This window comes from Tauraco erythrolophus, chromosome 10 (genome assembly GCF_009769465.1).
Source record: "Tauraco erythrolophus isolate bTauEry1 chromosome 10, bTauEry1.pri, whole genome shotgun sequence".
Lineage (NCBI taxonomy): Eukaryota > Metazoa > Chordata > Aves > Musophagiformes > Musophagidae > Tauraco > Tauraco erythrolophus.
Window position 1 is genome coordinate 28,364,336 of NC_141474.1, and position 25,338 is coordinate 28,389,673.

Consider the following 25,338-nt stretch of genomic DNA (forward strand, 5'->3'; position numbering starts at 1 on the left):
TATGTGAGAACACTTAGCAGAAAGTTAACTAGAAGCACATCCAACGGATCAAGAATGTATATAACAAGCACGCTACAGAGATGTAAGGTCTGGAATAGATTCATTAGCACTTATTCTGTCGTTTCTGGAACTAAAAGATCAGTCTTGAGTAATCACAACCTGGAACGTTTTAAGGATATCCTCCAAGGTCTCTTTGTTCTCAGAAATGTTCCAAATCATCTGGGCACATCATCTTTGGGCACTCAAACAGATGAACCAGAAGGGAATGGGCCTTTCTGAAAGACCAAATGCTTTCTAAGAGAGAAGTAAAGTCTCTGAACATCCTTGTTAATGGTTGATCATCACCATGATAACTGTGGTACATGAGGCTTCCACAAACACACTATCAACAGCTCCTGGAAAACATTCTATAAAGAGCTTGTGATCTTGCCTGGGCACGTGAGCTGTCGCTTACCTGCCAATCATCAACAAAGGGACAGAAAGCCATGTATCCCATCACATGGATGGCATGACCGCTGACAATAAATCTGGTGACTTTATTTCATAGCTTTGCGTTTTTAAGTGACACATGCACGCACAAGAGTCCTGACACAGAGTCAAAGATGCTTCTTGGGCAAGAAATAAGCTGCAATGTACAGACAGGAATCCAGCACAGACTGACTTCCTTGAGCAGGAACACCAGCTCAGTAACATCAAAACTCTCCACATGAATGTGAAAATAAAGGCACTCAGACTCCCTACTTTAAAGATAAGAATTCTCATCTTGTATTCATTTTAGGTATTTGGAATAGCTTCTGTAAAATCCTCTTCCCTTGAAATAAGAGGCCATTATTAAAGCCCAATGGATTAGAAGGCCCAGAAAAGGCTTGCCTGCAGATGTCTTGTGAAAACGAATTCCTGAAAAGCAGCAGGAAAAAAGGTTGCCGAGATGGCAGAAAGCCAACAAAAAAAGCTAAGAGCTGCTGGTGATGGTGTCACAGAGACAAGCATTTTAAATTGTAATTCCAGATCAGAAGAAGCATGTGTAATCTATCACCAAAGCTATGCCAAAAATGAATGGATCAGAGCGGAGGGGAAATAAGTCACTTCTTTCCAAAATCTTCAAAACATTTTGAAAATAGAGACTGGGATACCAGCTACTGAATACAGCCATTTCTGGTGGCTGTGCCAGTGATGATACTCTGAGGACTGTATAAAAAAAAGGTTTGCAAGGAAGCCGTGGGAGCAGAAGTCATTCAAAGGCTCCTGCAATTCATTCTACTGCATATCTTTGACCTTGCTGCAGACTCTGAAAGCATGGGATCAATCTATACTTGAAGAAATATCCTCAGTTACTCACTGAAATTCAAAAGGTCATTTGCCTTAGTGACAAAAAAGAAGCTGTTTCTAGACTTTGGTATGTAGGTAACGCTAGAAACACGGGAAGCTTCTGTTCATATCACTACCTCTTCAAGAGCAATATTCCAGATCTGATCCTTGGAAATAAGTCACTAAAAGATTAGAACGTGGGATGGAGATTTCAAGGATACACTGTCAGATTTCCTTAAAAATATTTACAAATGCACATCAGACATTAGCCTTGGGAAAGATCTAAATTTAATATGTAAGAAAGCCCCAATATCATCCAAATGAACAAGCTGAACAGCAGAAATGACAACCTTACACTTCTGTTTTTCAGTATCTGTCTCTGAATCAGAAGATCTTAAGGCATGTTTACTATGCAGAGATAGCAAAGGATAAAAAAGCACATTTCAGAATAAAAACTGTGTAGAAATACTTGCAAATTAAACGCTTCTTTTTACTTTCATCAGAGCTTTCCTTTTAAAAAAGAATCAATAAAGCTTCACAAGAGTAAACTGTGTGTGGTTGCTCTTCCTGCATCAACATCAGTGCCAATTAAATTCTGAACCTTAAATCTTTATTGTTTCCTATTAGCTGCTAACCAGAATGAACACTGTGATTTTCTGACATCCCAGGCTGAGACCTGCTGTAGCAACAGTTAGAAAAAATATTCTTGTTTTGACTTGTCTGCTAGGTAAACTTGACATCGAAGCTACATGGTGGAAAATAAATACATAATACCAAGATGTTAATTTTACAGAAACACTTAACTTTTGTGACCACAATTAACACTTGAGGGAAAAAAAAGTCATTGACAGGTCTGCCTGACTCCTGCTTCAGCATTGCTTCTCGGGCTCCCTTTCCGAGTGGCGGCTCGGTTCCTGCAGAAGCCAGGCTGCTGCTGACCCCAGGGGCTGCCTTCAAAGCAGCACATGGGGAGGAAGAGGGGAGCAGGATGACAGGGAGTTAAATACAGCTATAAAGTGACACTTCTTCCAGCTAGGATCCAAAACAGAAGTCTAAGGGAAAACGGCTGCTGAGAACAGCTTGTCCTCTCCTCCTGCCTCTCCCACACTCGAGCTCTGCGGCACCTCTATTGAGGGCAGCAGGACACAACTCCCAGAGTCCACCAACAGTTTTGTGGGAGCAACATCCTATGGGCGCAAGCAGCAGAAAGGTAGAATTGGCCCTATATTTATGATACTGTTTTGCATAAACACTGTTCCACACCTCTCACTCCATTCCCTAAGATGACAGAACAACCACTGCAACACTGAGCTCCTCCAAACACGAGGAACCTCACAATACAGTAGAGTATTTTCCACATTAATTCAATAACAGTGACATTTATCACTAAACTGAACAATTTAAAAAAAAAGAAAACCAAAAAAGAAAACCAAAAAACCCACAACTACTCAAGTCACCATTTTAACAGTGGTAGAATGTGGATAGCACATTTACAGAAAATAGAAGTGTAAACAATTTTTTATTTATGATGGATATGAACACTAAACTTCCTAGTCATTTCTACGGTAACACTACAATTGAATTGCCAAGCAGGCAAAGAGAGTACAACTCACTATTTTTCTTATTCCAACTGCATTACAGTAAGTTAGTCACGATTCACAAACAGGAGAAAAAAAAATGCAAAGAATTGAGAAAGAGCTTTAAAAAAGTCTGAGAAGCATTTTTTTTGTCTATGAAAACAATCAAAGACAAAGGACTCCTTTTGGTTGAACAAGAAAGTCATTATGGAAAGAAACCCAGGAGGGGACCCTAAATACCTTGAAGAACATGTCACTTTTTTTTTATTCGGTATTATTATAAAGGTAATAATTTTTTGTTACATAAGATCGAGAGAGACTGTAAAAGGTCCTCAAATCAAAGTCGTTATTCATACACTTGAACACGTGCCACTTAAGAGGGAAAAATTTAAGCTCATCCTAAGACGATAGGAGCACTGACACAGGGCACGCTCACGAGGTTCACTGCATGTTCCACATTTGGCACCACAGTACTTGGTGCAACTTCATTACTTTACAACCAGTATGGCTGGGTTTAGTAGAGACTGCAGTTTCTGTTTGCTTGCATAGTGAAAATGAGACTCTTGAGGGAAACCAAAGTTTTGTCCTCTACCAGATGCATGTACATGACAAAGCATTTTATAAATACAAGCGGTTTACTATAATTTATTTGTCATGTATTAACTATTACAGGTTGAAATTATTCTTTTTACCTCACCAAGGACAAGTCTTACTTTGCTTTAACTTCATCTAATTCTTCCTCTGTTCATGTTAAAGGAGAACAAGCTGCCCTTAAGATAAATAAGAATATTCACACAACGGTTCATGTTGGTTTAACTCAATCAGATTAGAAGTACACCTTTGTCTGAAAACTATGTAGTGTTTTTGCACAGAGCACTTCTAAGCTGGAAAATGTTATTAAATCGGTGTCATACTCTGTAAGCTTTTCTCATCACTACAAGTCACAAACATTCATAAAGTTGACAGAGAAGTTTCAAAATGGTCTGAGATTTTGAAGAACAAAATGGCAACCTCAAAAAATGCCAGCTAACTACTGACCAAACCCAACCTGTTTCAAGGATACAAATGCCTACCAAACCTTGATAACTTAAGTAATAAACTCCTTTGAATCAATACATTTGGAACACTAATTCAAGATGATTAAAGAAGCAGATAACATTAAGAATTAAAATGCAGAGCACATAATATGTAAACATCAAACACAAAATATTATTAATTGTTATATACTTCTCATATATTTGCACTACACACATATTTCAAATGCAAATATTAATTTGGAGAGAAATACCTACTGTATATGCACACACTGAAACAGTTTGCTCAGCTATACTGCATCAATGGTTATTTGACAAGTTATAGCATCACAAGCTGCTCATTTACATATTCAGCTATTCTGTCTGGTTCTTCCCTGTGAAGATGTTAATAAAACAACTGTTTTACAGATCCGTACTAACAGCTCCTCCTCTGAGCCACAAGGATATTCATAGTTATGCAAATTCAGTGTGTAAAATACACACCAACAAAAAGACACAAAAAAATGTAAACACACTTCTTTTCTAAATCCTAGGAAAGTGTAATTTTATTGAACTATGGAAGTTGACACCAAGAATAACCATTTAGTTGATAGAAAAAAAATTCATTTTATATTAGTGTAATAATCAGTGAAAACTCAGTCTCTGAAAAGCTAACGTGCAAGCATTGTACTCAGTAATTCCCTCCACACGGGGACAGCTTCCAAGGGTAATTCAATATACTTAGCATTGTAGGAAATAAGTATAAAGAGGATAACAATTTAAAAGTTTCTGATTTGCAGTATGCTTTTCTGCATTGTAGGAGAAAACAGTATTTAGAAAAGTTGTCAGATAAACCATCTTGATTTTTTTAAACAAGCAGCAATGAAGAAATTCTAAAAAGTTTTTCATTAAGAATTGCAAGAGAGTCAATAAACCAGAAGATAAAGAGCAGGAATGAAAGAGCATTGAAAAAGAAAACACGTATATGGACTAACAAAGAATAAAAGAAACAGAAGAAAACAAATTCTTTTAAAATGGGTGGGGGGGAAGAGAAAGACATGGTTTACTACACAAGCAAAAGGTCTTTCAGAGGAGAAAACATAAATGGGTGATTGTCAAATTTTTTAAGTTAAAACTGAATTATCTTAGATCTGACCTATAAACTAACATAAGGCAAAAGACACAAAATGAAAACTGAAATCAGATTTGCAGTTCTCTTCTAATACCAGTGTCTTGAGATGACAGATGCTTATTTCAGACTGCATGCTAAAATTATCCTCTACTTCAAAGAGTTTGCATTTACGTTTCAGAAGAAACACTTAATCTCCGAGTTTTATTGGTTTTAACTTCAAACTGATCTTAAGAAAAAAACGGAATAAAACACAATGCTAATATACACCTCTAAAGAAGAAACTATACCTTTCTGGGTATTCAAAGGCTCATCTGACTGCTTATGTTGATTCCTTGCATGGCTACTCTGCCGTGAGTCGAAAACACATAGGTGCACTTTCCACTTTATCTTTCATTTATTTGCTTCCATTCAAGAAGAATTTGACCAAATCTGTTTACGTAATTATTAAAAAAGGACAGTGTTTGTGCTATGATGGAGGTTTCCTCATGGTGTAGCATGAAAAAATACTGTCTTGCACCAAAGGACTGATGCAGATCCAGTTCTTGTACGACAGAATTGTATTAGTGTTTCTCTTCAAAAATACACTCATTATCTTCAGTCTCCCACTTGTCCAACTTAAGCTTGCATGATGGACTGGTCTCAGAGCATGAAAACCAAATACCATTAGGATCAAACTAAAACAGAAGATGAACAATTTTTAAATTTCAACTACTAAGAAACATTCTATCCACAGGACCAGACTAGAAATGGTCACTAGTAGAATGCCAGAAACATAAACAGTATGGATGTTAGATCCTCACCACCAGCTGGTTTTCTATGTAGACCTTCTATTACACTGTCCTGTGTGCTAATGTAGACATAGCTATGAACTACATCTCAGTGTTCTGTGGGAAGATTTAAGCAGGTGAGTAAAGACATCTCCATGGCAATTCAAGTTTCATCTCAGTGTACTACTTTTAGTTCATCAAAAAAGAAACTTTCATTACACCCAGATCTCACAGAATAGACGCTCTAGGAAACTTCCATATTTTTGATTGGCCTCATAAGACCCAACCTTGAAATATTAACATGGACCTGCCTGACTTGATAGTTTACCTTTTGGATCAGGGAGAGAAGTTGCACTTTACGGTTTTGTACTACAAAAAAGTATCCTCTTCCACTGTTCTGTTGCTGGTTTTTGTGAACATCAAGGCTTCTCCTTTTTGTGTGTCTTAGTCCTGGCCTAGGCTGCTCTGTGGTCACAGTTTCCAGTTGCGGTCTAGTCTTTTCCCTGCCAGCCCAATGTCAGTGCATAAATAAAAAAGAGCCAAGACCTTTTAAGCAGAGCGGGTGAAAGAGACTGTTAGTTATAGGTGAAATTGTCAACACACAAAACATTCCCCAGATTAACCTAAGCACTTCTTCCACTTCTCACTTTTGAATTATTCAGGAATGAGTCCTTCTTGTCTTACAAGAGAAACTTTTTGTGGGTAAGTGCAAACACAAGTTTATGCAAGACACAGAGGGGAGATGTTGAACTGAAATTCAGCTTACAGCTGCAGAGAAACTAATAATGCGACACAAACACAGCTCACAATGTTTCTTAAATAAGAGTTACTGGTTTAGAATCGCTGAGTTCAGTAAAAGGTAGTCTGTCTTTTACTGATTTGTGATGACATTGGAGAACAATCTAAAACCTCTGTCTTTCTGCTTCTCCTGGAAGAAATTGCAGAGATATTTGGGATACCACATTTTGCCCTGATGCTGTGAATGAAATGGCTGAATTTATGTCAGTTCTTAGGATTCATTATTCCTTTCTCCATTTCCTGTTGTCGGGGTTGGAGTAAGGTATGTACAGCTATGCCATGTGATTCCAGGCAGTCGGATTTACTGCCATTTTAGTAGGAAAACGCTTTCTCCTCCTTATACACAAATTGTAGAAAAATACTTTAAAAAAAAAATAATTCTTGTTCTTTGTAGTCCTCTTTCCTTTTTTTTTCTTTTATTGCTTATCTGATTCCAATACTGTGAAGGTCTTGAAATATTCTTCTATGCTTTCAAATGACAGTAAAATCATAATTTCCAAGACAGCTACTAGATATTAGATATACTAGGTAACAGCTACTAGATAAAATCACCTTCCTGGGGAGGAAGAAGAGTGGTGAGAGTTAAGCTTTTGACATACTGAATCTCTGTTGTTCACAACCCCGCTCCCCACTCCAAAGCAATATATACAAATGAATGATGTCTCAAAAATTCATATTGTTGTATTAAATTATCTTAATTCCAAAAGTATTATCTCCAAGAAATCAACATTAGCGGTATTCTACGCTGCATATAGCACAGTCTGTGAGAGTTTCTGTAGGTAACCCAATGGGAGGGAAGGTAAGATTTTCTAATAATGTTTTTCTTTCAAAATACAATGAACTAACATAGAGTAAGCCTACACAGCACCGTTCTGCGCTTTCTATGAGCTGGGAAGATTGACTAAAAAAATATCCTCTTCTAACCAAACATAAGACTTTTTCTTTTTAACCTGCTTCATTAAGATGTAATTCACGAACACATTCCTGATTGTTCACAAAGTTCTAGTTCCCTAAATATGATAAGAACAAACAACACAATAAAGCAACAGCAAGAAGCCTTTGCTCGTGGTTCAACCCCCTTTCCAGTCAGCACCTACTGCAAAGCTCCTTTCCATATCTTTTCACAAGGCCACATTACCAGTCCTTGCTCAGGATGGCATTTTCTTGATACTGCTGGTTGTCCTGCTTTCTTGCTTTTACTCCCAGTTTCTTTACTTTTTCTACATTTTAACAGTCAAACAATACTTCATGTAATAGTAGCCACAGGAATCTCAATGTGACTTTGCTTTGGTCAGCCATATGTGTGTAGTTTTGGGGTGAGAAATCAGCTGTTTCAGGTAACACATGGTCTGAAGAGTAGTACTTAAAGCCAGAAACATCTGAAGCGTCATCCAAACAATAATGGCAGCACTGGATATATGTGTTAGATCTTGTGGGTTTTTTAGTTTGGTTGGTTGTTTTTCTAGGGTGGACATCAAAATTATGTCTACTTAAATCCACTAAACTGAGCTCAAGAGGAGCAGAAAAACAATAGAGGCTATTCACAAAACAGAAAAGTCAGAGGGCACTGAACAGAAAGCTCCTCTCCTTTTTCTTGTGTTGCTCACTATTGGCAAAGTAAAATATACAATACAGAAGTAAGCTCTGCAGAACTGGGGAGTAACCTTTGGTCAGAAGGTGGAAGATCTGCTTGCTGAGATGACCAAAAATGAATAGATTTCACATAGGAAGACACCTGCTTATACAGTGCTTGTGTGTCCTACTGTGAACATTGTCCTCAGAAGATCCTTAGAATGTTCAAGATCAACTGTTTGCTGACATGATATGCAGATAACCGCAAACTTCACTCAGGTTTGAAAGGATCTTGCGACAGTTGCCCCTCTTCTGGAGTATTTGATTTCTTTTCCGTTCTTTTTAAGCCTGGTTTGCTCCTGTGGCTTTGTCTAGCTATGCTTTAAATAGTTTGCCTCCACCATAACTAGATGACGTTTAACTCGAGAAACATCTCTACCCTGTTTTCATTTACTTCTATGTCGCTACACCAGTAGATGGATGCAGTCTCAAACAATTTCTTGTGCCATCCCTACTGTGATGCTTCTCTAGTTGGAAACTGGGTGGTTTGATTTGTATATACATTAAATATGGAGTTTTACAATACAAGCTTATACAATTTCTGCTGTCCGCCATCATCCCCACATATCTTCCAGCATTACTGCTTTCAAAACAAGGCAAGAATAAGTTCACTTTGGTCTGCTAATCTAGGCAGGGAAAAAATAAAGTAGATTTGAGGCTTGGTACAGACCCAAAAATTGTGATCAAACTATATAGTTAGTAAATTGTTTGTCTATATCTTTCATGTATGATGAAAGATTATTATCATAATTCATTAGCAAATTACAGACTTTGTAATGCACGCAGTCACAAATTTGGCTTTGTATCAATCATTTTAGACCAGCTGGGTAGAAATTAACACAACTCTGGGATACATAAAATGAAGTGCTCTTTCATTTTTAATTCACTGGAAACTTTGAAGGAAAGAAATGGAAGCTCTTTCAAAAAGGTCCGTTTCCCCTGATTTTTGCAAATCATTCAATTTCACTGTAGAGATATAGATACCAACACATATATATGGAGAGTGTGTAATTCAATACCACAGTAACTGCTCAAACAAAATAAAGTGTATGTAAAAGAAAAATCAGTGCAGTTTAAAAATCCCTTTCTTTCATTATTTCTGAGGCAGTCACACACATTCATGATCTCCAGAAGAATTATTAAATAAACATGAACACTAACAGCCCAGCTATTCACAAGATACAATATTGTCAAAATTCCTGCTCTGAGCTTTTTCAGTCTGCTGAGGTGACCTTGTACAAAAACGCTTGTTTTGATTAGGTCTACTTTGCCTAAGCTACAAGGCCATGTATAGTGACAGCTGCATTTGGGAGCAACTTAAAACAAATTTTATCTTAGTGGCACCTAATCCAGAGACTGGTACAAGCAGCATGGAAAAGTCAGTGTCAAAATTAAACAATGAAGGCTTTTCTAGGAACAGATGCTTTTTGCCTGCAGCTGTAAAAACCTTAAAACAATCCTATACCCCACTGTCTGGTCACGCAACTATCACAAAGCAAGGCATAAATTTTGCCACTTATTGCGAATGTTTGCCCAGAGCTTCTATAACCCTTTTTAAAAACAGTAACAGGGATTTCTTGAGGGCGATTATGAGGACGTTTTATCCCTTAAATGAGTGCAAGGCTCTTCAATTTATGCCCATGATTCTTCATAAAAAAACCACAAAAGAATAACTTTTCAAGTTCATGTTTCACACAGACATGGGAATAAAACTCAAAAATCGTATGAAACGGGTTTACTAAAGAGAGAGCACACTGTTTCACTAAGATGTTATGGACTGGACAGAGACAAACATTATTCATTCACAGCTGAAAAGGCAACTGAGAATTTTCTTTGCATCGTAATTACAAAGCAAAGTAGTGCAGCACTGTCATTACAGTGCTGTTGACCATTTCGGTGTCGTATCTGCACAACTACTACATTAAATATACTCATCGCTGCAACTCTCAAAAAAATTCCTCTTTCTATTAAATAAATGCACTAATAAACTTTAAACCAAGATATAAAACTTCTATAACTCAATGAATAGAAGTAAATCATCAGTTCCCAATTAAGCGAGCAATTTACAATGTCAAGAATCTAGTTGGGCTCCATATGAACTGATGGGGTTTTTAGATTAGCTTCTGTTGTGTATTTAAAAGTGATAGCACCAACATGATTTACATAAGTACAATATTTTCAAATATTTTCTCACCAAGCAAGCACTCTAAAATTGTGAAGTGTTTCCTTTCTTACTCAAGTCAAAAAAAAACAACTACAAAAAAACAACAACTTTTCTGAACAACAGTTCATTAGCACCTCACTATTTATAAGTATAATTGGGTTGTTTGATGAGAAAACATGAGAGAACACTATGCCTACTATAATTTGCACAAATACAAATTTCATTGTTTGAAAAGAAATCAGCAATTTAACGATTGTTTGGGTTTTTTTTTAATGTGAGTGTATATCATGCAATAATAGAAGCGACCATATCATCGTTAACATAGGATAGAAAGGTTAAACCATGCTCCAGTACACTTAATTTACAAGCTGTAAATTATTTTTTAATTGTAAAAAAAACTAACTTAAATTTTTCATTTATGATTCAACTAAATATAATTTATACAGATATCAGTGCTATGCTATTTAGCTGCAGAGTACTGCTTTCCCACTTTAAACAGCTATGTCCCTAGTTCCTGTGCTATTTAATATGTTCATAAAGCTGCTTAGGTTTTCTTGTCATTTCATACTAACACCTTTTTAATAGCTAGCATTATGATAGAAGCCTTGCATAAAAATTCTCCACCTCGAAAGTAAAAGATAGCAAATATTCAAAATCAGAATAGCAAGCGACGGTTTTAATTGCAGTTTTTAAAAAATTCAGGGTTTTAAATTAGGTCTTGATCCCCAAAATCCTTAGCATCCTTAAATTACATGAGCAAAGCCGTTCAATTCAACGTGATTACTTCTAAAATAAGGACAACTCACATGACTGAGCATTTACAGAGCCGAACCTATAACCAAAATTATAACAATGACTCCTCATTACTTTCAAATTCAAATAAATTGATCCTTATCCTTCAAGAGTTTCTCTGAAATTCAACTACGCTTACGGATGGAGTGTAATAGAGACAGAAAATGAGAGGAAAGGAAGAAGGGAGATACAAACATACACACAATACTACAAGCGCTGACAAATCGAAAGCTAACAGATGTGTGACTTCTAATTAGTTATAATAATCTGCGCTTCGATGCTATTGGAACATGCCTCACCTTCCCTTGGAAATCAGACAGTTTCCTTTGCAGTTTTAAAGTCTCTGTGTGCTTCTAAATTTGTTCAAGAAAAAAACTCGCTTTCAGCAAATTTTAGATATCTACAGTGATAACTTTATGAAAGGAAAATATTAAATTATAATTATCCTAAACAGACACAGTCTTGTGAAACTAACCCTACATTCATATGAAAATACAAAGCATTGACTATAATGAATTTGATTCATCCTTGGACACAAAGCTTTACCACAGTAAACTCAGTCAACTGTTGCTCTTGCTTTTATATTCATAGTACTTAAATAGCGCACTTTAAAACAAAAAAAACTCCAATTGGCTTTTCATACATCCACCCTCCCCAAAAATAACGCACTTGAAAAACCCAAATGATATGAAAAGGCTTCAAGGCCTCTTTTCTCCTTTTCACAGCACTTTTTTTTTTATTTCTGTTTGCAGTAATCTGCCTTTCACTTTCTCATTGCTACAGAACAAACGAGGAGGCTCAGCACTTTGAAAAGGGGGCTCAATGTGTAATGGGTCCACTAGAATTAATTTAGTTGCACCAAATCCATTGAGCAGTGAGGTTTTTTTCTCTTCTCAAATCATTTTGAGTCGGACGCAGCCCCCAGCCTTTGTAATTCTAGTAAAGCACTTAAAGTGCACAGTAGGTGTTCATCAGGACCATCTGGTCAAAAGCAAAACAAGCTGCTGATTTTGCCTTTGAATAGAATGAAGCAAGTGTGAATTAGTCTCTTCAATTAGCACTATTACAACCTGTCAAGTGCATATTGTAAAACAGGATTATTACAGTATTGGTCACCAGTGCAATTATTTACTCTCTGCCTTTTCTTGCATATAAAATTGTCCATGTTTACTAGTTTTTGATAACTGAAGATCGTTTCTTTAATGATATGCACGTCCAAACCCACCGAAACCAAATTACAGGTTATGAAACATATTCTGTCAGGAATACATTAAGCTTCATAATTAATACAGAAGTAAGAGAGCGCCCTTCCTTTATCTCTTATTGCTGTTTCTGCTGCATAAGAAGAAAAAGACTAATGGTTATATACCTTTATCAGTAAGATCTCTTCGAAACAGATCTCTACAGTCAGATATTAAGATATTTTAAGTGCCTAATAAAGCTATCACTTTGAACAGGTACATAAAAGGTATTTTCTCTTTATTTCCCAAGGAACTTCCTTTTCATATAATTCCTGACACATGACCATTTACAAAAAGTTTAACAAGGATTTCTTTCAGCAAATACCTTTTAGTTTAGCAAAGTGCTGGTTTTCTTTAAAAGAAAGGCTGAAAAACAAATCAAAGTTGATATAGCTTTATAAAAATAGATTTTTCTCTCCTTGTTCAAAACGTCAAAACCTAGCTTGCTAGCTGGCACTCATTTACCACCATAGAACACTGAGGCTATGACAGTGATAGATGTTTAAATTATGTATACTGTTGTTATGACTCACTATAAATCGAATATAATTTTTACATGACAGATTTCTTTAAAAGGCAAACAAAATGTTCAAATTTCACAAAAAGAATATACTTCTCTTGAGTACATTCAGTATAGCAACAACATATTTCACTACGTTCTCTAAGAGAATAACTGAACAATAGCGTAGAATGTCTGTGCAGTTCCTATTAAATACCAAAAAGTGTTAGTTACTGATTTTTATTAGCGTTAAGAATAGTTTTCAAGAATTCTGAAGCAAGTAAAAAAGTTCAAAATATAACACAAGTGTTTCTGAAACCGTTCATATATGTACCATATTTGGATATGCTCATGTTCTGATCTCTGGCAAATATATTTTATTGCAATTACTCCGCTACAACATTAAAAAGAAGAACACTATCTATATATACATTTTGTGTCCCCATGCCAATGTCTGACCTTTTCTGTGGATGATCTCACTCAACAACAATTAGGTTGAAAATATTTTGTACAGATGCCAAATATCAGATCTCAAAAAGGTACAAGACCTTCAGCTGGATTATTTTTCTGCACTCATCTGCTTACCGATATTTACACATATAGGCCTTTTAAATACATTTTGATAAATGGTGGGTTTGTATCTTGTTTCACATTCATCCACTTATCAAAAAACTTTTAAAAAATTCAGCACAAAGGACTTCGAACTGTCATAAGGGTCTGTCAACACAGAATTTATAGTTTATTTCAGCCCAAGCAGTTGTATGCACAAATAGTTCCTCCTCCTGCCTGGAGTGCTATTGGATACATTGCTTTTCATATTCCACCTTAGCCAGTAAGTCTATAGGGAACAACGAACAAATATATTACCTATCACAGGTGACAGGGATGCTAAGCAGCTAGCCTCCCATTAGGTTATTGGCTAAAGGAACAGAATAAAGAGCAGACGCAGCTATGCAGAGGCAGCCAGTGTTTAGGGACCCATCTTCTTTGCACTGTTTGCACAGATTTTATGTTTTACTAGGAATTATAGTGCCCAGTACATGCTTTACCCAGTATTCTCACCTGGACTCTCCGGCAGTTACAAAATAAAATCACTAATCTACGAGAGGCCTGAAGTTTCTGCATATTTAACTCATCCACCCTTTAGCAGCCACAGCTTGTGTACACTGGCTGCCTCTGTAATCCTGCACGCAGGAATCACAAAAAGGCTTCAAAGTCTACATCAACAGTAAAACAGACAAATGCAAACTCCTTTTTTTTTTTTTTTACGGAGTTATTCAGTTTGTTTAAAAATTTTTTTTTTCCTGTGTCACTGACTAAAACAACAAAAAATGTGAGGCATGCTATTGTAACAAGAACTCAAATTTTAAAAGTTTTTCACAAATTAGCTTGTCTGCTCCAGAATGGGAACATAAATTTGCTTTCCATGAAACATTTAAATATTCTCCCCTTTGAAAAGGGCCATACTTCATCTCTGTAAAACAATGTAATTACAACTTGTAAAAATGAGAAGTAGTAGAAACGTTCATTTCAAAATGAGAAGTTTGCAAGAATAGACAGAAAACAAATTATGTTGAATGTGGCCATGCCTTGTAATAATTTAGCACATAGCTTCTCAAACCAAAATTTAAAAATTCTCTCACTCCAATTATAGACAGCCTCTAAAGATTATTTTAGCAGAATAAAGAGCAAGTATTCAGACAGAAAACTCCCTTTACCTTTAGTCTTGAAAGCATTAGGAGTTCAATTTGTTAGAACTGTCCCTATTTAGCCTACAATACATTGGAAATGTATTAATTTACAGTCTCCAAACTGGAAGAAAACCTACTAATTTCCCTTTTAAAATGCGGATCATGGCAAAAAGTAATCACGATATTTCCCAGAACAGTATCTGCCCAGAATTAATTTAATACTGCAATTTTACAAGAACAAACAGATGTCAGAAACCTGTGACACAGATTAATTTGCAATTTAGACCATCATGTTATCATTAACTTTCCAAGTTAACAACTCTCCTGCTCAACTCATAAAAAAAAAAAAAAAAAATCTAATATCCAGAATTTTGGACAAGTGTGGTTTATTTTTTTATTTAATTTCTGAAGATTCCCTATAGGCTTATAATCTCACATCAGTATAACTGATAGTAACTTACATTTTTTAAACCGATAAATTAAATCTTAATATGTAAACAGTTGAAGATATAGATAAGCATGTTAAAGGTGGGGGGGTGGGGAAAGGCATTTTCAATTACCATCCAAATCCAACTATTGAATTAATACACAAGAAATTGTGGAAGCAGACATGAGCACTACGGCTTCAGGCTTCTCTCAGAGAATTTTTTGTCAGACTGTTTCCCCATTAAACAGCAAGATTTCTTTGAAAAAACAATCCATCCAAATACCATTTACTATTAAACATACATTCTAAACAATAAAAAAAGACCACACAGAACTGAAGCAACAGTAGTTAGGAAAGCACCACTGAGAGCTCACTGGATTTTGCATTTAATCCATCGTAAAATATTTATAACCGTTTTGAAAGGGTGGTGGGGTTGGATTTTTGGTGATGTGGTTTGGGTTTGGGTTTTTTGAGACACTTGGAAAAAAGACCTATTCCTTAAAATTCGCAGTACTAATAATAACAACGAACTAAACAACTAGCCCTGGAGAGACAGTTGCACCCAACTGTGGCAAGCAGTAGAACATTTATAGAATTTTAAGTATTTCTTTTAATAATTGATGTAGTCATTTTGAATCTTTCTGCATAGGATATAACGTGTGAGTAGATTGCATTAACACTGCTTAAACATTTCAACTTGTCAGTATGGCCAAGTCGATTTCTGAAATATTTGCAGTATTTTCCCATCGAAACAGTAATAAAGGTAGAATAAATATATGCCACTGCTTTATAATCACTGAACATTAATGAATATTTTATGTCTTTTTAAATCTCCCTGTTTAATTTAAAAGGGTGAAATTAAGTCTCCTCCCTGCAATATGCCAATTATCTGTAAATCAAACAATAACTTGGCCATTATACTCCTTTTTGTTAATATACCAGAAGCTAATTTGAAAACACTGAACGGCATTTTTAGGTAATAATTGAATAGTCCTTCCTGCCCTCTCGTGGTTGGCAACTGCAACTCGCAGAGAGCTTTTCCGTGATTACAAAAATATACCAGAAGGAAAGTAAACTACTAATTTGTTACAGCGTGAACACGAAAGTGAAGAAAAATGAAAAATCTAACAGTCCCTGGAGAGAAGAGAGATAAGGGCAAGAAGAAAAGGAAAGATATCACCGATTTCTCCACATTGCACAGACTAACCAGATTCATCAATCATTTGTTACAACGCTCACTCTATGTTAAAAGAAAAAAATAATTCAATTAAGTAGCCATTAGGGAGTTAACATAGAAAACAGTGCTTGTTTCCTATAATTAGACAAATGTTCACCAACCCTTTTACCTCAGCCAAATCCCCAGTGATTTCCACAAGACTTTGCACAGCCAGACACATTCACCTGTTCAGCATCAGCTGCACAAGAAGGTACAGAGTTCTCTTTTTATTTTAGCCTCTCAAATTGTCTTCATAATTTTATACACTCTATTGGATGTAACACTTAGATACAAGACAGAAAAGCAAAGCAAGTTTTCATGCTCATGCTGGTTATGGGGCGGTAGGGTTTTTTTTTTATTTAGGCTGTTTAATGGGGAAACTTGTAACTGACTTTTAAATTAAGTCAACTTTATATCTTAACGTATTGACAGCAACCTGCCACTAGTAACAAAAAAGAAACTTCAGTGCACGTAAAGGCAGCCTAGATTCCCATACACTGTCACAGCCTTCTGGTTCCTTTAAGTCAGGTACGACACACCAGCAAAGTAGTAATGGATATAGCATAGATAAAAAAACAAACAGGCAATATTTATGTATGTGTCTTCTTCTAGAATCTCACCATTTTAAAATTAAAACCAAATATTCTCATCATTTATTTCCATAAATATTCAAATTATTTTTAATTGTAAACAGTCAGAGTTCAGCCTTTCAAAAAACAAACTGATACAACTATGTTTGTTTGTTTATATTGTATTATAGTAAGTTCTGTGTTTTTTAATAAGTTTAAAAAGGTAAAGTATAAAACAGGCTTTCACGCAGGTGAAAGATCAGAGTTTAGATCTTAAGTATAACAGGATTCACAGTGAAAACAGTTAATGATCATTTTTCATTGTTGTATGAGATATATTAGCTCCTATAGCTAATATTACAGAACTTAAAATAATTCTGTCTACAATGTCAGCATTAACATGAAAAACATCAATAAAACCTGTTCAACCCTAAAAGACCAAGAGAAGTGTCAGACCAATAGCAAACGTACATTTAATTTGAAAAGCAAATATTTAACCTTAATATTTTGTAATGTGAATTCTGAAGATTCACATTTCTGGATTGTTTGTCATGTTTCGAGAAGCTAGTAGGTTATATGGAAAATAACATCCAAAACATCTGGCATTAGACATACCATGGAGCATTGGACAACAACCTTTGGCTTTAGAACAGAGTTTTAAAAATACGCAAGGACTGCTTGTTCTAAATTCAGAGGGTCCAGAGTCATATTAGAGTTATTTGTTCCTATAGGACATAATTCTGACCAAGTTCTCTACAACATCACCCCTTGCTGGCCATTCTACAGAACGGCAGTGATGTCCATTATATACAAAACCATTTGGCTACCAAGGCAGTAAGAATTACAGCACTACGATAGCAACCCGTAACGGTAGAGGTGCCTACAAAATGGAGATGGAGATGGTTAAAAGAAGGGAAGACAGAAGGAGCTTCAAGGGGCTTAAAGATAAAATGTTATTTGAATAACTGCCTTTCCTCATCGCTGTAAAATAACTCAATAAACATCATTTGTTATTTTGCTACTACAATGTAAAGAGAAACACTTTTTCTGCATAATTCAACAGAAAACCTTTTTTAGGCCAAGTTCGTTAAGCAAATCACAACAATCTCGATGATCCAGTTAAACCAAAAAAAAAGGCTAATAAGATACAGGAATATCATCAAGACCATGTAAACCCTCTTTAACAGAGCTGGCCTTAGCTATAATGAGCTACGTTTTTCTTCAGCTGTGAAACAGCACTCACCTCCTGAATGGTACTGCTTCCTGAGAAGTTGAGGTTGTACTCCCGCTGGACTTCTCGATGGGTGATGATCAGCATGAAGTTTTGATTTAATGACTCCTGCAGGGCCCTGAAATGGTTGAAAGAAAAACAAGAAAATCAGAGATAAGCATGTTATAGCTTGTTTTACAGTTAGATGCAAAAACCCCAGGGTACCCTAAACTCCACATGGACAAGTCCAGGCACAACATTATCATCTCTCTTTTCACTCTTAAACGCAAGGAAGCATGCTGAGAATGACCAAAGGCCATTCCTGAACTCCTTCCTTAATAAGGTGACTGCAGCCTTTAAAGCTCTTCTAATGTTAAGTAGTCTCAAACTCGAGAGAGTCACATTATCTTCACAAACATCGGGTATATTTAGCACTCATAATGCCATTAATACCAGGCTTGTAAGCATATTGATGACCAGACAAAATATCAAGCTACACTCCACATTAAAAACTGATGGCAAGTAGAACAAGGCAAAGCATGCTCCCGCTTCTGTAGGGTTACCTGAAGCATAAACCAAACGGAAATCCTTCCGCTTAGTTTCATTCAAAGCACATAAACCCAGCTAATTAGAACTGGAAAACTAACCACAGCAAAATTTCTCATGTGGGTATTGAGCATTCAGAAAAGTTAGTTCTGCTCAAATTGTTTTAACTGTATATTAAAACTTCTTTAATCACATGAATTTTAAAAAGTAATCTTAAGATACAGATTAAACAGGCCAACTGTGTGTTCATGTTGTCACAAACTTGAGGGGTTTTGTGATTTTCCTGATAACAAAACATCTGGATGTTAAAAAGGCATCCTGTTTGCTTAATTAGGTTTGGTGCACGATTACGCAGCTATCTACTTTTCAAAACCGAAGGCAGGACTTCTGTTTCAGAGACAGCAATTACAGCTGCGTACAATCTTATGTAGGCTACAAATCCGCAGCAACGTTCTAACACAGCTTGGATTTCCAAACGATATTTCTGCAGGCTTGACCTGTTCAGTGGCATATGGAATTAAACTGGGCTTATTCAATTCTTTCTTTTTCTTATCACACACTCTTAAAAGAATGACAGACTGGGGGTTTCTCCCTTCATGTCTTTGCTGTTCCATGACACTTCAACGTGCCATTCCTCTTGGCAATAAAGGACAAATTCCATGTGCAGATGAGCACAGCTGTATCTTAAGATACAAGAAGACAAGAAAGACTGCTAAATTATTTGAGTCCTGAGTTGTTAGTTTTAACGTCTGCTGGAAGTACTGATCTGCCATTTTGCTGCTCAGGTGGTGAGGAACCCATGCAATACCCACTCGATGCTTTAGCAAGAGATGCACAATTTGCTTTAACATCTCCAGAAAAATTACCTTACAAAAATATCTTCACTCAGCAACTTAATTTGGATTCTGTGGCATCTTAAACATGATAATCACATACTACAAAACAAAATCACAAAGTGCTATTTCTTGTCTTTTATGGTTTTGTGATATGGAAGATAAATTTAACTCATTGTCAATGCTAGGTGTGATCGAGTGTATGAGAGACACTACAAATATAACTGAAGTCAGTCATCTATGCTGAACATGAGGTCAGCTGCACTTCTCACAAAATCTTTTAAGAAAAGGACAAAAAAATTTAAAATACTTAGCAGTCCTTCAAAAGAGAAAACAAAGAAAAAGAGTCCTGAGAAGTTATATGCCTATTTTCAAAGCTAATTCTAATTTGATTGTTAACAATAAGTTCAGCATCACCATAACCATATTTTCTTCCGGCAAATGTTCAGTAGCAACTAAAATACCCTGCTGTGCTTTTTCAAATTCTGATTTTTCGTTGTTTTCAGCAAATACTGGAGGCGAATGACATACTTAATTGCTCTGAAAACATTAATTACAGCATATGTAAACGGCTCTGGATTTCATACAGAATCACGCAAGGCTCTGTCAGATATTTTCGACTCCATCTGAAAATTTGGAAACGCTAACTGATAACACGACTCACATTTTCATTCTGTAGTTGATGTAAACACAGAATGAAACTGGCTAGTTCGTCAAACCCTCAGCCTCTCAAGGTACGCACGATACACGCACTTCAGTACTGTCTAAAATACAGCATGCTAATAAAAAGCATCTGTTCATAGGAACGGTTTTCCACTTCTCTATTTCATCTGGATGTGATAGCAGAAAAGGAAAAAATACTCTTCAAACACAGTTAATTTAAATGAGGTGCCTTAAAATTAAAAGCCTCGATTTTTGAAATAACTAACAATTTTGACACCTGTTTTTTTGATTTCTGAACAACATGAACTGAATGTTCTTAACAAGGAAATTGTCAGTACATATTCATAGCCAAATACAGTCAAAGAAGCTAAAAATTAATCTGGCTAAAAAAAAAACCTTGAAAAAAAATTGAGGAAAAAATAGCTTTGAAAGTATTAGCGATTAAAGTGCATAGTTAATTATTCACCTTTTCTTCAGAAAAAGAATAAATGAGGAATATTACTTCTGCTTACACAGAAATGCAGTGGTCAACACCTCCAATCCTTTGAGCTCCAATATCAAAATTTCACATGGTCTGACAGCCATGAGAGCTGGACTGTGTATGTCAGAAAGCCAACGGGAGGAGGAATCGATGGCACATCTGATGGGCCGTTTGTGCCAATGACACGTTCCAACAGCCCCTCTGCGGGATGGGGTTGACTTCAACACCCAGCTGAACAACCAGCAGTGTCAGTCCCCTCCCATACACGTTGCCTTCAGCAACAAGGGACGTAGATCACCCTGAAGTATTTGTGCCAACAGAACTACACTTCCAAAACATACCTTGCCCTAAAATCGTATTTTCAGACATTAAGGCTACAATCAAATGAACAAAATAACTGTATTTAAAGGAGACTTCTCATTGACAGTAAGCTGAAGCTTACTCTTCCTTCTTTTTATAAGTGCACATAATTGCATTGAGAAGACTGACTTTGAACACCATGTATATTTCTAAATTTTGGCTTGAGTGTTTGCAGCAGTTTCATTTTCCTGCAAACATTATCAGTTGATCACAGTCTTCCAAATGAAACATTTGCATTAAAAGAGGGAAGAAAAGAAAAAAATAATCAGGGCCAAACCCCAGGTCCCATTAAAGTCAAGACAGATTTTCTTTTTTTGTTTTTCTTTTCTTTTCTTCCATCGGTGCTAACAGAATATAATTACCCTGAGAATTAATTAGTGGGAAAAGAAAATCTAGAAACAGGATTAAAGTAGGCCACTCTTATCAGCACCATTTCCCCTACTACTGCAAACCCTAGCTTTCAAAAGCATTTGCTGATAGGTTATATACTGCCATTACATTTTTTTTCTTTCCTCAGCTGAATAATTATACATTCACTATGCAACCCAGGAGGCAAGGAAATTTGATGGTATTTTTGGGCACTAGCCTTCCATTAAAGGAACTCTGTCTATACCCAAAAAAGAAGTCCAAGAAGAGACAAAAGAAAATAGACTTGAGCACAGTCATCGCTCTAAACAATCCTAGAAAGAGAGATTTGGATCAGCTGAGGATTTCATACGGTTTGCCTACATAGCATTGGTTATCAGCATTACCACGACACACAGAAACCTCAATGATGGACCAGGATTCAGTTGGGGCTGAAACTCCACAATATACAAACAAAAATGTTCCTCTTTGAACTTAAATTTCAAGCCATAGAAATTTCAAGATATTTTTTTCACTACATTCAAAATATCAAAACCCAATTCAGAGTCTGGAAAGAGTTTATTCACGAGCTACTCCATCCAAACTCAAATAAAGTAGTACAATTTATAAACCACAATTCTAATAAATTAAGAATAGAAAGTATATTTACCCAAAAAACGTGTAACTGCAAACAATGCTACTTTTAGGGGACAGCAACTGTTCAATCAACCTATGCAATGCTGAAGTAAGACTGTATTAGTATTGATATTTGTAATAAGCTTCCAGTTTTACTGCTTTTCTATTGTTCTGTAACATTTTATATAAAAAATAGATTGGTTGTATCTATTGTTAAGTGACTGCCTTAATGCTTTGATTTTTGATGTAATACTTTGCTTTTTAATAGCATTTTTCTTTGAAATTTTAGTAATAGTTTAAGCTTTCAAACCAAAAGTACATCCTTAATCAATGGTCAGCAAATGCTTCTTTTCATTTCAGTTCTCTAAGTTTTTATGAAATACAAACAGTATTTCCCATTAGGCAATATCTTTCTCAGTCACACGGAGATTTCCCCAAAAATCTCTGAATTTTATACAAATAGGTATGACACTAGGTAATTAACATTTCCATTTTAAACTTACAGATTTATACAAGCTCATGTCAACAGAAGTCCAAATTTACTGTAATTACAGATTATTGACATTAAAACAAAATAAGAAATCAATATGTAAATGTAATGTTTGTTGTAGCTAATGCAGCAGGAGGTGGTAGATTAGGTTCAAACAGCAATCAGTTAGCAAATCTGGCTAATATGTAAATGAGCAGAAGCCCTTTTGTTTACATTCTATTGCATTTTAAACTTCAGGATTTTTAAACTGTCTCATGAGCAGATGTGAAAATAAAACATTAATCTTACCATTCTTATTGAAGCTTTCAAAGTAACTAAAGCAAGGCACTGCTCCTGTCCAGCTAAACAGACAATACTAATAATTGGAGTTGCAGGTTACATCGTTCTTAATTAACACTCTGCTACAGTTGATAGCGTACAACAAGACGCCATGCCACAATCACCACTCCTCTGTAACAATCTAACACACACTCAGCAGTATATGGACCCTTTACTTGAAAGGCAGGGGCTTTTATTGCCATCCACACAGATGATTACATTTCTTACCTAAATTACAACCGCTTAACAAAAATACGTTATTTGTAACAATCACAAAGGTATGCACCTGGTCAAACAGCTTTTAACTGTTTTGAACTTTCCACGTATAATAAAGTATAATAAAGTACCTAAAACTTTCATCTATTTAGCAAAAAAGTATAAATATAAAATATATTATATCCATTAAAGTGCCAACTGAAGAAAAAATTGAGAAAACATGCCTCTCAGAACAGGCGACGTAGAAAGGAGAGGCGATCCGGATGACCTAGCTCCGTGGACAGACTCGCACACCTACGCTTTGGATCCTCCCCTCTATTGCATTCTCCAAAACCTTTTCCCTGAACTGGGTATTGCTGGCTTTCAAGAAGCACCCGAGGCAACAAAGGGAAGGAAAGTCACTCTGAGGAAGTGAAGAATCTAATCTGACAAAGCTGGTGCAAGGGATCTCTCCTTCCCCTGAACAATTAAATGATGGACATTCTTTGGCATCTTTCCTTTTAAAACTGCTTTCCAAAGCAAATAATATTTTTTCTCACCCACCTGTCCCATCCAGCAACTTTTGAACATATTCACTGGTTTCAAGGAGGTCTGACAGCATTACAAAGGTCTCAAAGATTGGACATAAATCGACAGATGGGTAGAGGAAAGGGACCTAAGTTACTACCCACCTTAGGAAAAGGCTGCATTACAAGCAGAGTATTTTTATATTCCATCCAGCCGACTTCTAGCCAATGATTACAGAACTACCTACAGCACGTGATGTCTCCTTTCCTTTGATATTACCTGACCACCAGCCAGAGAACAGACAGGGCAGGCTGTCTATGCAGGGGTAAAAAAAGTGACGTAGGTGCTACAAAATACATGGGAAGAACTGGAGGCAGTGTCAGAGGCAGGTGAGATCACAGCAAGCATGGAAGGAGAGGGCTGAGTTACTGCAACCACTGGCATGAGGCAGAAATTGTGAGAAATCACATTTCATTACGTCCACAGCTCACAGAACATGTTGTTACTGTTCTGGATATTGTGCATGGATAAGTATGGCTTTGCCAACTGAAATTGTGGAAGCAGGGCATGTGACCCTACAGGTGGTATTTGACATTTAAATTTTATCTTTACACCCCAATTTACTGGCATGCAGTCGTAATTCACTGGGTTTCTATTGCCAATAAAAGCTTTAGATATGCCACTGACAAACGAAGATGACCTAGGAGATTTTTCCTTGTTTAAACTGCAGGATAACTTTGCCATTACATTCAGATGCCAGTTTTAAGTCAGTTCTGGGTTAAGCCCATTCAGTCTGTCACAATAAAGTTCAATGCCTACGTACCAATATATTGGAAAAGGATGCTTCAGACACTGTTCTCCCTCAGTGTCAAGGACACGCACAAGCTGGAGTTTATAGAGCTGTGATCATATTGCTCCTTTTAAGAAGGGCATGTACATAAAATATCACGTACTGAAATCTCAGGCTTTTCAAATATCACTTTCTGGAGATATTCAAATCACGACTATTTATCTCTAGTTCAAAATAGAAGGCATTTGAAGAAAACGACAGATGAACTCACAAAGTAAGAGGCAAAGTTCCTTAACAGCCATTAATAATAGATGTGAGCATGATGCTTTTAAAAATTGTGGGCAACAAACTAATCTGAATAATAACTGACCTAACAGTAGGCAGTAAACAGTGTAACTGGGTTTGGTACATTGCTTCAATTAGATGTGTTTTGATCTGCATTGATGCTTTAATTGGAGGCAAGCCTCCCCTTTCATCTAGAATTTATGACTTCAGGGAGATGATATAGCCTTCAAATTATCCTTGTTTAAATAGCCACTAATTAATCATCGTTTGCTATCCCAAAGCTACCAACTTTATCTTAAAAACATTCAGAACTAATCTCCACCATGAAACAAGTATAAACTGTAAAGGTAACAACCACTTTGATTTTACTAGCAAGTAAAGTTCTTTTAAACTATTCATCCGACTAAAAAGCTTAAGAACCATTTTTAAACAGTTTATTGTTATATAGTTTATTGCAGTTGCAATAAACAACATTCTTCCGACCCTAGTTTTCTTTCCAGAATCAAAGAAATTCAAATTACAACATACAGTGATACCTGGGTAGAAAATTTTGAAATTGGAAATGGATTTAAAAAAAAACACAAACAAACAACAAAATAAACAATTTGTATCCACAGCGTTTTTCTACAGTATTTTCACTGTCCTTCAATTAGCTGCTTAAGTGCAATGCCTTGTAGTCCTCACACACAACTGCAACTCCTGTTTGCACAGAGATCAAAAACAGTTAACATATAGCTCACCATCACTCTGCTCCCTCTGTTCCAGAGCCACTATCCCCTCTCTTAATGCTTTTCATTATTATTATTATTATTATTATTATTGTAATTCATAT

The 25,338-nt window shown here is 36.1% G+C and overlaps 1 protein-coding gene across 1 annotated transcript in view; it reads right to left on the bottom strand.

Moving 5' to 3' along the window:
- The window catches only part of FAF1 (Fas associated factor 1), a 169,608-nt gene that overhangs the window by 97,878 nt on the left and 46,392 nt on the right, over positions 1 to 25,338 (bottom strand). Inside the window, exon 7 of the mRNA XM_009990349.2 lies at positions 18,070 to 18,175. Coding sequence (XP_009988651.2) covers positions 18,070 to 18,175 — 106 coding nt within the window. The remainder of the gene's footprint in view (positions 1 to 18,069; positions 18,176 to 25,338) is intronic.